Source organism: Lepisma saccharinum, chromosome 12 (assembly GCF_977018435.1).
Source record: "Lepisma saccharinum chromosome 12, izLepSacc3.1, whole genome shotgun sequence".
Taxonomy (NCBI): domain Eukaryota; kingdom Metazoa; phylum Arthropoda; class Insecta; order Zygentoma; family Lepismatidae; genus Lepisma; species Lepisma saccharinum.
In genome coordinates, this window is record NC_139240.1 from 18,187,992 (window position 1) to 18,202,323 (window position 14,332).

Sequence of the window (14,332 nt, forward strand, 5' to 3'; positions counted from 1 at the left end):
CGATCTAAAGACAGCATAAGGGGAAAATGAGCACTTGCCTCGCACATCCCCTCCGTGAAATATATTGGAAAATTAGCAATTGGCGAAATGCGCTCCGTGCTAGATCTGGCACCACTGCGACAAAGCCTGCATCCCACTCTTCACAAGCAGAGTTGACTGACATTGACAAAGGCAAGGCTCGTAAAAGTGCCTCCGCCGCACAGCAAAGGCTTTCCGGCGAGCCTCAAGGTCATGTCTCACGGCATAGTGTACTCGCACCCGATGTGACGTAGGGCACGTTGGCGTTTGCCTCGACACGACGATCGAATGCACGAACGAACATGGGAATCTTGTCTGGGATTCGAACCCAGTGCTTTTGTGCCCTCTCGACAGTGTTCATATTTAAAAATATGCAGGGAAGTTCTTTCCCAGGCTCCACTAAAGTCTAAATTTCACAGATGGGCTAATCCAGACTGGACCTACAGTTTATAGCGTGATCCGTACTACTTTGTGCTTCCACCGAGTATCGAAACCGGGACCCCTTGATTACAAAGCGACGACGTTACGACTGCACAATTGCTATGTCAATATTGTAGGATGTAAGCTATCCTTCATTTTATTGGTATAGCACATTATGGATAGTTATTACGGATATTTTATAAATATTGTAATAGCGAATGTCAATTATTATTATTTGTTCCTAATTATCTATTGAGTTCTTCTGATAATCTACATTTCAAATCAAAATTAAATAAATAACGACCCTAACGCTCAGGCACGTATCTAGAAATATATTCGGGGGGGAGGAGTTCTAACCAGGCATATAATAATAATGTTAAATTTAAAATAATTATATTAAGTTAATTAAAATAATTATAATAGTATTAATTAAAATATTTAAATCAATTAATATTATATTTTTATTACATTCATAGGTAAGAAGACGGTTTAATGATAGTCATATAACAGCATGTATTCATTATCTAGCTTACGTATAGCTAAAGTCCGCAAAATTTGTAAAAAAAACAAAAAAAACTGCTCTGGAAAGGAAATTAATGTCAAATAGATAAAGAATTGAATATTTATTAAACATCAAAAAAGGATATTAGATCCAGTTGACGAAAAGTAAATTTCCTGATAATATTTTATGCACATTATTATAATTAATAATAAATCTTTTTTGGTACTGTCATTCAAAGTCGCTTATAATCCTTGCCTTCCAATAAGTTCGGCGGAAATGAATAACCCTCGATTAAACATTATTTAATTATAGTACTTAGTAAGTCTTTCGGGGGCCCTAAACATGTCCTTGTTAACGCTTTATGTATATTTTTACATTTTCCTGGGTCAACAAGGATGATTCTGGAGAAAAGGGTCTCGTTTCTGCCTTTCACTGAATCGTTTCGTTTATCCCAATGGAAAGATATAATAATGATGGATGGAAATAATAAAAAATCCAGAATTCGAATTTATTAACCCTATTTTCATCCTGAGCACGTTAATCGATATAGACCACGGAGTAGTGCTATTTATTGTTTACATAAAAACTGTAAATATTGGATAGAGTGGAATTTACGGGATAATCGCCCCTCCCACAAGTCATACCTGGATCCGCCACTGCTGATGCTAAATGTTAAACACAGTACTGAAAGGTTTCGTCACCCGTGAGAAATAATCGTGGTTGATCGGCTGCGGCGATTACATGCGTGCCAGGAATTCCCGCATTTGTTCTCCAACAGCTCAAAGATGCATTTATTGCGATCTAGATTATCGGCACATTCCAGAGAAGGCTGCGATTTCACTACAAATTAGAAAGATAAAGGAGGGAATTCGAAGCTGATACGACCAGCCATGACGGTTGTTTTCTCTTGGCGTGCAAAGGGGAAAAAAAGGGACGAACGTTATCCACTTAGTCACCAAGCTATACAATGTAAATCGTTCCAGATAATGGAGCTGTTCACTGCCAATGGAATTAGTTTGCCACTTTATAAAAATCTCATTTATATAAAAGTAACACATGAATTAGTTTATATATAGGCTACAGTGGTACGAATGGGTAAGGAAAGAAGAGTTTGCAGGTTTCTTGTTGGGAAACCTGATGGTAAGAGACCTGTAGTAAGGCCAAGACGAAGAAGGAGGGATAATGTTGAGATGGACCTAAAGGAAATCGGTACGGATGGGACAGATTGGACTGAGCTTGCCAGGATATGTACAGAAAGAAGGCTTGTGTTGCTGAAGCCACAAACTTTCAGGTTAAAGAAGTATAGAGTTTGGACTCCTTTTAATTCGAACTTAGATAATTGAAACCATCTTTAATGATACATGTTTTTCTTAATTTGAATTTTGGATAATTAGAATGTTTTCCGTAGTTCGAATTAAAAAAAGACTCCACTGTGTAGGTGTGTGTGTGTGTATATATACAAACACATACATTTGTAAATAAATTTCCATTGTTATATGAAATAATATAATAAATATGCATCTCATGTAATAATTCATATAATTGATTTTGATTGTAAGTTTATTTGTTAGCTTCGTTGTTCTCCCCTCTTTGATAATCGCGACGATGAGGACGAGTGATGGCATTGCTGAAGGGGCACTCACAAACAACAACCGTACCCAGACCAGGATTCGAAAACGGGAACCCGTGAGAGTCGTAGCGAGCAGTGGTAAACACAGCAGCACGGAGGTCTGCTAAAGCTATTTGGACCATTTTGTAATTCATTGACATTATTAACAGTTAGGAAAGGAATTAGATTGCTACTTTATAAATATCTTAATTCCTTTTTATATAATAAATAATGACATTTTTAAATAGCATATGTATATCATTAATAATTCAAATAAATACATATTTTTGTGTGTGTAAATTAACATTATTCTCCTCCCCAACCCTAATGAGGCTTCAATGATTTTGCAGTGTGAGGATACGTGGGGGGGGGGGAGATTTTGGCTATGTGAAAGTATGTCTGGAAACCTAAACTTCCATTATAGTCATATGCATGCCCGTCTGCAGAGTTCCTATCCTACCACTCCCACTGGGCAAACGCCCCACGAGGACAGCGACGCGGGGTCAACAACAGAAGACAAACAGGTGAGGATTGAAAACTCGTTCCGCCGCCAGTCAAGTCTGGTTCAGGGAGAACTTAAAAGAAAACAAGAAAACCTCAGGAAGTGGGGAAGTGGTACGCACTCGCCATGATGAGATGGCTGCGCTCTTTCCATTAATGAACTCTCTCTGCTTGCCGCCTATCAATCGGAAAAGTTTTCTAAACACTTTTTCCTTTTAGCCCCGCTGCAATGAGTTCGAGAGATTGACACACTTACGTACCTCCCAGGATATCTTCCTTCACTAATAATTAACACTTGCAAGGGCAAGGTGTTGAAAGAGGTGACACAGCCCGACTACACGAAAACACTACACAAGCACAGATGTTCGCAAACCTCGGAAAAATTGGGGCATTGTATCCTGAATGAATGCAACTCAGTAAACAAATCTAGTGATGCCACTGACACTTATTCTTCCTGTCTGACAAGTAAGCTGCACTGGCATAAACAAAAGAGCACCATGTGTTTGGGGACTTCCCGATAGCGTAATGGTACCGTTGTCGCCTTGTTCCCAGGTTAGATACTTAGTGGAGGTGCATAGTCGTTCAGATCCCACTTTAAACTGTAGGTCCAGTCTCGATTAGGCTTCGGGTGCATAAAGTGGAATCAAAGACAAACTCAAGAGGATCATGTTGTCAGAGCGTGGTCGGGGCGAAGTCATGGGATTCAGCCCCCACCCACTGAAAAATTTGTTATTTCTCGACTCGTCACGTTGATTCACTGGCATTTGCCATTAGGAAATATCTGCAAACATTAACTTTTAACCCATACGATATAAAGTAGCAAATTCTTAAACAGCAACCTCGATGCTTTGATTGATATTATCTTACGTTGCTTTTCTGCCACTTTTGGCTAATCGCGACGATGAGGAGATGGATGAAGGGACAATATCAAACAATCAATACACGACACAATACGGGCTCCTTAGAGAATTATAATAGCAGAGTCCAGACGCAGAGCCTTGTTGGTCTGCAAAATGCAGTACAGGGTGTTTCAGAAAGGGTGACCCCACCAACCTCGATGCATTCGCCTTCTTAATGAATGTATGAAATTGGAATTCTTTAGAGGTTGCTTGGAGACTCTTTAGAATTATTCCTAGTGTAGTTTACGGTTGTTACACGGATGATTTAAACAATGTACCAACATGACCATATTGCCTCTGTGTTTTTACTAAATGTAACCTATTGTTATAACATTAACACTGATCCAACTGTAAAAGAATGTCTGATGAAGCGAGTGACAACTGACTACTGTAAAATGAGCCCCAATCCCAACAAAAATGCTGATCTCAATACAAAGGAGTGCTTTGAAAATTTCGATCAATTTAAGAGGTACTGTTCTTCGTCACCCAAATGAAGAAAAAAAAGTAACGTTTAGATAGAAGGCTTGTGAAATAGCCAAACGTTAGAAAAGCACTGTCCACACAACTCTTTGGACTTATCTCTCAATGCCAGTAAACAGATGAGAACAAGAAGAACACTTGAGTCCATTTCTGTGGAGCTTGGGGAAACAAGCTGGCATGTTTCCAGCTAACAGTAGGGAAAGCAAGTTCCACATGTGCACTAGATCGTCGTGCACAAGGACAATATTGTCCCAAACCAACAATCGGATTTCTTATGTCTTCATATCAACATAGTACACTGAGAAAAGATGTTTGAAATAAAGAAAGCTTACTTCTGATGGAGCCAAAGAGATGAAAAAACTTGACAAAAAACTTGAAGGTTAGAGTAGTAGCTATTACAGTTTCAGTCCAGTACAACTGACGCCATTTTGCCAAATGAATCACAATACATTATTTCCATGATTCGAGTTGAGTTTCGGATTAAGTCCACTTTATGCACAGAAAGTCCAATCGATACTGTACCTACCGTTGATCTCATTTTCGTTATATAGCGTCGCTTTTCAACAAATGTTGGCTAATCGCGACGATGAGGATGAGTGATGATATGATGAAGGGACGGGCACTCACAAATAACAGCCATGTCGGAATTCGAAACCGGGACATCACATCACGGTACGCTGACCTCTCCGTCAGAGAGGTCGGCTGTATCTAAAAAGTAAGTTAAAAGTGGAATCTGAACCACTCTGTTTTCATACGTTCTCTAAACCAGATGGCTAAATGCTTTAGTAAAAATGAAATCCCATAAAGCCAATATCCTGATACAACCAGTGTGGAATCTCAAGGCGGATGAGAACCTCCTTGCGGAGGATGATGCACATATAATTTATATAATACCCCTGTACTTCAAAACAAGTTGCTGAATACCGCTGAAAAGAAAAAAATTCAAACCACAAGATCTCACTCTAATAACGTTAGCACAACATATCTTAGATACACATGATGACTGAATAAAGAGATATGTACGCATCCACATAGCTATGATTATCCACATACATATGCGTAACTTGGGGGGACAAAGGGGCACTTGCCACCCCCCCCCCCAAGAAAAAAATCGGTGAAATAATTTTTCTATTCGTTTTGACAAAATTCCCTGACATGTCAGAAACCAGCCAGCCTATAGATCCGGTGACAGTAACTTATGCAATTTATTTAAAGTTCGAATGTCAAAAATTGACGAAACGAAAAAATTAGAGGTGTCCGAAGAATAGTAAATTTTTACCTTTGTTTTCATTAGTTGAAAATAACCAAAATCACTGAAATAGTATTCTAAATAAAGTACTACATGAATAGGCCTATAGTGGTCTGTAATCAAGGGGTCCCGGGTTCGATACCCGGGGGAGGCACATAGTGGTTCGGATCCAACTTTAAACTGTAGGTCCAGTCCCGATTAGCCTTTCTGTGCATAAAGTGGACTTAAAACAACAATTCAATCAATCAATGAATATAGTGTTCAAATATTTCATTAAAAAAGTTCATATGAAATCAAATCATGTGAAAATATTATTTCATATGAACAATATATACCTTCACTACACAGTCAATATTCAATGAAAAGTAAACAAAGAGAATTATAATAGAGAACGTTATTGGATATAATTAAAAACTGCCATATTCATAGGTAAAATATCAGTTTGATAATGAAAAAAAGCACTCTGTGCTGTAATTAAATATTGTAAGTTGTACCAGTGGCACCGGAAACTCTTGGTTTTAACGCTCAGCATGTTCTGCTTATTGCTCTTAGGTAATAATACTAAATATATTGCAATAATGTTTATATATGTATCATGGTTATATAGTTGACATGTACTTAAGACGGAGGGTGGAAAAATTTCAGTGCTTGAAATATTTTGGTTATAGGCCCCGCACCCACCTAGCGCCAGCCCTGACAGCCACTTTGTTTGTGCACCCATAATGATGTGTCAACAATAAAGGAAAATTAAAACGAGTCAACTCTGGGGGAAAAAAATCGAACATGCTAACACCATGCATACATTCCATTACGTCACCTGTAATAACAGGAAATGCGACTTACCCACTCAGGTATTTCTGTATGAAACAGCCAGGTGAACGCGGGGCTCCGTCTCCACTGTCGTTGTTAGACTGATTTGATAACTGTCTGATGAATCCAGCTACTTTCTTTCTAATCGACGGCATTGTGGTCAGGTGTTCGGTGCTTAACAAAGGTATTCAGGCACAAAACTAATGTATTCACACACCATTTCGTTTGCCAGATGGAAGCTACTCTTTTTGTCACTTCTACAAGTGTAGCGCCTCCACCGAACTAAACACGAATGTTTTGACGCTTCCTCACAACTTCAAGATTACACGTTAACTGTTTGTTATCACACTTTTGAAATGACGCCCTGCCTTTTGTTCACACTAGCCGAGTAGAAAGACACTATATGCACTCCGTTCCGTTCTGTTCTGTGCGTTCTGCGGGCGGCGCGTTGTAGGAAAAAGTAACGCGCATTGATACAGAAACAGCTGTTGATTTGTAGTCCTTCTTATCTATACAAGAACATGTACGTAGTTTTTAATCGCATAACGTATAATAAGTTAATTAAAGGAAATAGTTCTGAGTGGGTTATTCTGTTTACATGATGCGAAATGAATCTCAACATGAGGAATTATTTTTTCGGCTTGGCAATGCTGACATCTGGTGAGAAATAGATGGAAACAACTTTGTAAACAAAACATTGCTTGTGACAAGTCCGGTGTGCAGGTGTTTATGCAGGTACGTTGCATACATTGATTTATCATAATTATATTCTGAATGCTACAATGACAACGACTTAAGATGACCGGACCCCTCTCCGATTTTCTTCATATTTGGCATACTCACTAATTGAGGCCTCCTAATCACGAATCTGAAGTTAAAAGTTGTCGGAAACGTCTAGAAATTGCAAAATAAACTAAAATAAGGCGTTAGTTTTCGGAATTGAAACCGTCGATTTTCGCGAAATTTTTTGTTTCACAAGGAAATATATATATTCCTGATACTACCACGACACCAAATTTTAACCATGTTTGCCTAACCTAACCGAAACTAACCTAACCACACGCCAATGGTTCGTGGGGATAATGTAAATGGTTCGCAATTATTTTGCAATTTCTATATCCTGATACGGTACTACTTTACTATACCGGAGACACCTATCAATGATTTATTTCGCAATTTTTTACATTGCTAACGTACTATTCTGCATTGCGGAACATTTCGTTAGGTGAAATAATGAATTTCTAACGAAAATAATGTCTATTTCTTACATTAACGAGTACTGACTGTTGTTCCTTATTTCCCACAAACCATCCACGGGTAGTCCCAAAAACCGGTATAATTTAACAATACAGGGAATTTCTCCAATTTATTTGAAATTTCGGATACTTACTAATTTGGGTCTCCTAATCACGAATCTGCACTTAAAATTTGGCGCTCACGTATAGAAATTCCTGAATTATGGCTAGCCCCACGAACCATTGGCACGTGGTTAGGTTAGGCTAGGTTAGGTTAGGAACCATAGTTAAATTTTAGGGTCGTAGTAATATCAGGAATATATATATTTCATTCTTTAAGTATTTGAAACGGAAAATCTTGCGATAAATAATGAGCAATTGTGCATTATCGGTTGCGATGACTGACCCTCTTATTTTGCAAGTTTGACACGTGAGCGCCAAATTTTAACTTCAGATTCGTGATTAGGAGCCCTAATGTAGTGAGTATGCCGAATTTCAAACAAAATGGAGAAATTCCCGGTATTGTAAAATCGCTCCTGAAGATGAATGACAAATGCCACAACGATACAAATTGTCGTATCGTACGAACTGAAACGCTGCAGCTCTACGTTTGGTAATGGCTCAAATTATTTTATTAATTTTTCAAATTCTCCTAGCACAAAGACTTTATATCATAGAATATTGTCATTAATCATGCAAAATTTGAACCTTCCTTAAAGTAATGAACACAGTTTGGATTTCCAAACAAAGTTATTTATGTTGGAAAAAAAAATAAAAAATACCTTACACAAGTATGTGTGCTCCCCATGGACAAGGCATTCTTCTTTGATAAAAGTCGAATTCAAACCTTTTGACCCTGATCAGCAGTAGAAAGCATTTACGGGTCTTATTTTAATTCTAAGAGAACTAAACCTAACCACGAAAACATTTAGGGTTATTAAAATGCTAAGAGAACCAAACCTGACCTGCCTAACCTAACTACGAAAGCATGTATTGGAAAGTGAAATAAACAGTGTCAAGGAAACATGCAGTAAGTAATCGCTAAAACTCTGCAGTATGGGTTTACAAACATAAAGCGAAATCGAACCATGTAAAAATTGCATACGTAGCATGATAAAATCGCAATGAAACAACAGGAACTTGGGGTCATACAATTTTCCTATTAAATTATTTTAACAGTTGCTTATGATGAAATCTTGGCTCGTTTCACAATAAAAAATATTTTGGCTAGATCTACCATATGCAGGTGTTCGATACACTGAATGATTTTGCATTGAAATCAATAGATCCCAGAAGAAATGTAAACAAAAAATGCAGGCTCAACCCTTGGTCTCTGGCATTCTGTGTTATTGCTCTACCAACTGAAGTACCAAGTCTGATTTTTCACTTCTCCTGTGTGTGCCTAAGCACAAGGCAATAGATTCGACATTTGATTCCAATGGATGCACATACCTGGTGTTCGTAATTCCAGAAGACCACTCCAGAGTTCAATTTAACCCTGACTTACACATGCCATACCCACTTACTTACAGGAAAGGTGTGGGGGTGGGGGTCAAAGTCCCACACATTTTTTTATTACTAAAAATCAAGTAGCAGTTTCGTTATTGAATCAGAGATTTCTTTGATTATACAGGTGCAATTACGTAATAATTTCAAAGATTACAAACATTAATAAAAAAGAGCATATCAATGTTTTTGTGTGTGTGTATATATATATATATATATATATATATATATATATATATATATATACATATATGTGCAGTTATATAGTAATTATAATTATTATAAAATTTACTATCGTTACCAACCCACTGTTACTGGCATGAGTGTCAGGTCAGAACATATGTCCTGGAGGGGTCTGATAGGCCCACCACATGAATTTTGCCTCCTCTGTACATTACCTGTATGATTTTATGAAGAAAAGTAATACAGAAGCATTGGGAATAATGTAATTTATTTTCAATTTTCATGATATATTCACAGTTGAAAAATCGAAAAATAAGAGGTGGTGGCCTGGCAACACAATCGAAAAATAAGAGGTGGTGGCCTGGCAACACCCCCCCTCCCCTTCAGGTAAGCTAGAGCTCAATCAAATTTATATTTCCTGTTGGAAGACGAAACACTAAAATTGAAGAAAGTATGTATTGAAATGTTCCACTTCATAGAAAGATTATATTTTTCATGTAACATGCATGTGATCCATGCTATAATTTATGTGTGTTGACCAGTGGCGTACGCAAGGGGGTTTAACCCCCTTCCCCTTGAGCTTTTGAAATATTATGAAAAATGCTGTGGAGAAAATTAAAAATGGCCAATTTATCACAGTCAAGAGATCTGCGACAATACTGCTACTACTACTACTACTAATAATAATAATATTCCCTTGCAACATGGAGAAAAGCAGAGCATTCCAAACATGCATCTTTCAGAGTGAATGCCTTGAAAATAATATATGAGGGCACCTATGATTTAAAAGAGAAAAAAATGTTGTATCTCAGCTGCATCAGTGTTCAATGAACATGTATTTTTTGTGTGTGAACAATGAGCATTAACTAATGAAAGTTGTTGGTTTGTTGTAAGCGGGTAATGTATAGACAAAAGCTAGGCAGACAAAAATACACAGCCACCAGTCCACCTTCCCATTGTTTACACCGGCACGTTTGAATTTCTGAATTCAAACGACAATAAGCTTAACTACTGTAAAATGTTTTATTGGTAAGAACAGTGAGACAATCCAGATATGAATTATTGGGGACATTTATGCAGGGACAAGAGCTGAAAAATTCCAACCCTGATCTCCTGCGTGGTTGTCAGACACTCTACCGACCAGACTACCACAGCTCCTTGGATGAGTTCCATACTTTTATTATTTCAATTTATTTTAATGTATTTTCTTGTTTTTATGCATTTTCTTCACACTTAAAATGTCTCACCTCGTTGAGTAGACAATTATTTCGTAACAAATAAACAAAAAATGCTCCTAGAATTTGTCAAAATCGAATGACTAGAAAGTAATTTTGTTCTATTGCTTTCATAAATACTATATTTATGTAGATCTCTGCTTTTCAATTGGTGCATACAGGGAGATGGTATACACAATAAGATATTTGATATATTTAGAAATTTCTACTCTCAAAAATGACAACCATTTTAAGTGTGGTTTGAATTTACCACTCAGGTTTTAACCAAGTTCCTTACTGCTTTTATTTGAAAATGTTGATTTGCTCAAAATTTCGGAGGGAGCTGTAGCCCCATTAGTCCCCTCCCCCCCCCCCTTCCTTGGCATAAACCAGCATAGACAATAAAATTTCAGAAAGGCATTTCATTTGAAAATAGTCCATTGAAACCTTATTTGATGGATATGATTTATTGAGTTGGTGTTTGAAGTCCACTTTATGCACAGATAGGCTAATCAGGACTGGACTTACAGTTTAAAGTGGATTTGAGGGATATCAGAACAACTTGAAATGAGATGAAGTTGGCCACTTCTATATGACAGAACTCAAACAGTGTGGACCATCTGCCTGTTGACAACAAGGCTCCCCTTCCAATGCTGGTGGTGTTATAATCTCCTTACCCAGTGACAATATTATCTTTGCCATAAGCGTTTATTGAAGCCTTATCTAGGGAGTTTGCTCTCTGATACAACAAAGGTCAGATCTCTGACAGGCTCTTTTGAAGTGTTTACTTACTTCGGGCTCATGTTCAGTGGTTCAGTAACTCCAGATTAACGCATACTTGAAATCAAGATATGAAGAATATGTGTGAATTCACTTCGTACAGTCTTTTAAATTAGCTTCTGTGGGTGAGTATGTAATTATGCAGGATGGTGTTCATTAAACAGCTACCATCTAGATATGACTTTTAACCAATGTTGGTTTGTAATAGTGCTCATATTTTTTCCAATTCTTGCCATTGTCAATTCTTGAAGTTGTTCGTAATAGTCATAGACCATATTTGCCTTTTTTTTTTCATATATGGTCTAAGAAAACCATTAATCCAACTAATATAAAGCTTAGTTGATCATTTTGAAATATGAACTTAAAACACTTAATTCATTAACGAATACAAGATTGGATTAGAAGTAATTCATTCTTGCACCAGAATGATATTCTAATATATGGCTGACTCTACCATACTGCTGCAGATTTTAAAATTCGACAAGCAAAAGTGAAAAATTCATAATGGCATGTTTATTATTCGTGGCACAGAAAACACACAAACATTAAAAAAACACATACTGTACTCATTATTTAAAAAAGAAAGGTAATAGAAATTTCCTCAAGTGAACTTTAAATATTAAAATACATATGTACGAGGGGTGACTGAAAAGTTTTGAGACTAACACAGAAAATGGAAAGCTATGCAAAACAAATAATATTTTTGTTAGTGTGCCACTCTTCATTACTATCATGTCCCATGTTCATGTTTCTAACGTTTTTTGTCTTTTGTTGCAGGGTCTTGAAGTGAAGAAGGTTTAGTAATTTGTTGCAAATGGGGAAATTGAAGTATTGCATGGCCAAACATTGGCCAGCTAAAGCTTTCTTCATGTTTGCGAAGAAGTGGAAGTCTCAGGGGCCCAGGTCCTGCAAGTAAGGGGGTGAGAAACAAGTTTGAACCTGCAGTCATGGAATGTTACCATGGAAATTGCTGAGGTGTGTGCGAGAGCATTGTCCTGGTGGAAGAGGACCCTCTTTTCAACATTTATTGGAATTTGCACTCTTAAGACATTTCAGTAGGTCAGAGTAATACTTTCCGGTCATGGTGTGACCCCTTTCAATGTAATCAATCAGATCATCACCTTGGGAATTCCAAAAAAATGATGCAATCACATTCCAGGCCAACATCATGACCTTGACCTTCTTCAGTGTGCATGCTTCCATTGCTTCGATTGTTATTTTCTTTCCGGCTGATAGTGGTGGACCCAGTACTCAACCATAGTACTGAATTGAGCAAGAAAATTGTCCATATCTGCTTCAAACAGTTCCAAATTGTCCTTAACATCTTATGCCACGTGCACTTCTGCTGAGGAGTCAGAAGACGTGAGACCAGTCGAACAGAAGCTTTTGATAAGCCAAGCTCTTTCTTCAAAATACACTCGCCTCACTACTGTGAGATGCCCGATCTGTCTCCTGCTTGACATGTTGACAATCGGTGATTTTGCATCATTGTGTCCAGGACAAGGTCAATGTTTTCTTTGGTGAAGGCAAATGTTTTTAGCATATCTCGGTGGATTTCTGATGGTGACTTTCCTTTGAGATGAAGGTATTTGATCACTGCGTGATACTTCAAATTCTCCATTTTCAACAAATCATTAAACCTTCTTCACTTCTAGACCCTGCAACAATAAACTGAAAGTGTTAGAAACATGGGATGTAATACTAATAAAGAGTGGTACATTAACATTAATATTATTTGTTTTGCCAAGCTACCCATTTTCTGTGTTAGACTCCACCCCTCGTGTAGAACTGCATTTGAAAATTAAGGGCCATGCCAGCTGGGCACCCTGTATTTTTCTAACACTGGTCTTAAATAAGTATTTTAAGCAAGGGTGCCGTAGAGGGGGTCCAGGGATAATTTGCTTCCCCTAAGATTTCTGGAAAAACTTCATGTAATTGAAATTTTGAAATTGTAGCATGAAAACATGGACATGAAGTGCTGTGAAAGACAGCAGATTAAATGCCTATGCAAATTATCCTAGTGCTTGGGGTGCTTTATGAGAATTCTCTTAGCTGGGGAAAGCATCACTCCACATTTCCCCCACATCAAGCATTGCAGCCCTCCTGAAAAAAATCACGTAGGCAGCCTTGATTCTAAGTAGTGCTCAAAGTGGAAATTCCCAGCTGGGGGGATGCTTGGTCAAGTTGGAGGATTGGTGGGGGATGCTTGTATGGATCAACATATAGTAGGGGGGGAGGTGTCTGTGAAAATAATCTTAGGTGCAGTATGCTGTGTGAAAATTTTCTTAATTAGGGGATAGCAGTCCCCCACTTTGAGCACTGAGTATACTGTGTCAACAGTGACATGCCTAAAGAGTTGGGGCATAACTCCCATCTCCTTTGGCCCAGTATTCCCCCTTCCTCTCCAAAAAATTTGAAAGCAGGAGAGGATTACAAAATGAGGGCTGACTACTAATAAGAAACTATATGTAACTCCCTCTTCGAAAATCCTGGACACGCCACTGAGTACTAATTTACCAGTTTTTGATTAGAATTCCATAATTGAAAGCAGAAATGTTTTAAAAATTGAAATAGATGACAGAAAAAAATATAATCTGATTTATTGCCACTTTTAAGGAACAGTTGACAAATATAAATAAAGATGACTTAGGACATAAATTGACATATTAGTATTAGCCAATATATGCATATCAGTAAAATTGCCAATGTTTCTGCTGATATATAAATAGTCAATAATTTAATGCAATTTCTGCCATTTTGTTATTTTATATTAACATAATTCACATGTTTGATTTTGTGAAGTAAATGGCTACATACACAGCTTAACTTTGTATTTCATTGTGTCAGTGACACTATAATACCACATTGCTGTGTAATCAACCACAATTGAAATTTGTTTTAAGTTCACTTTATGAACAGAGAGCAA

At 37.5% G+C, this 14,332-nt stretch overlaps 2 protein-coding genes across 10 annotated transcripts in view; one reads left to right on the forward strand and one right to left on the reverse strand.

The window, feature by feature from the left end:
* Positions 1–6,903, reverse strand: part of LOC145996583 (PP2C-like domain-containing protein CG9801) — a 116,925-nt gene extending 110,022 nt beyond the window's left edge. For both annotated transcript variants that reach the window (XM_083133112.1, XM_083133111.1), the window contains exon 1: positions 6,522–6,903. In XM_083133112.1, coding sequence (XP_082989238.1) covers positions 6,522–6,643 — 122 coding nt within the window. In that variant the 5' untranslated portion in view covers positions 6,644–6,903. The remainder of the gene's footprint in view (positions 1–6,521) is intronic.
* A 199-nt stretch (positions 6,904–7,102) lies between these two features.
* Naglu (N-acetyl-alpha-glucosaminidase) overlaps positions 7,103–14,332 on the forward strand; it is a 78,529-nt gene continuing 71,299 nt past the window's right edge. For 4 of the 8 annotated variants that reach the window (XM_083133114.1, XM_083133113.1, XM_083133120.1 and 1 more), the window contains exon 1: positions 7,103–7,223. The gene's annotated coding sequence lies outside the window, so the exon portion shown is untranslated. Of the gene's footprint in view, positions 7,224–8,678; positions 8,754–9,779; positions 9,800–11,399; positions 11,532–13,099; positions 13,121–14,332 lie in introns of those variants that run through there. The other 4 variants (XM_083133116.1, XM_083133117.1, XM_083133115.1 and 1 more) reach the window with 4 other exon arrangements.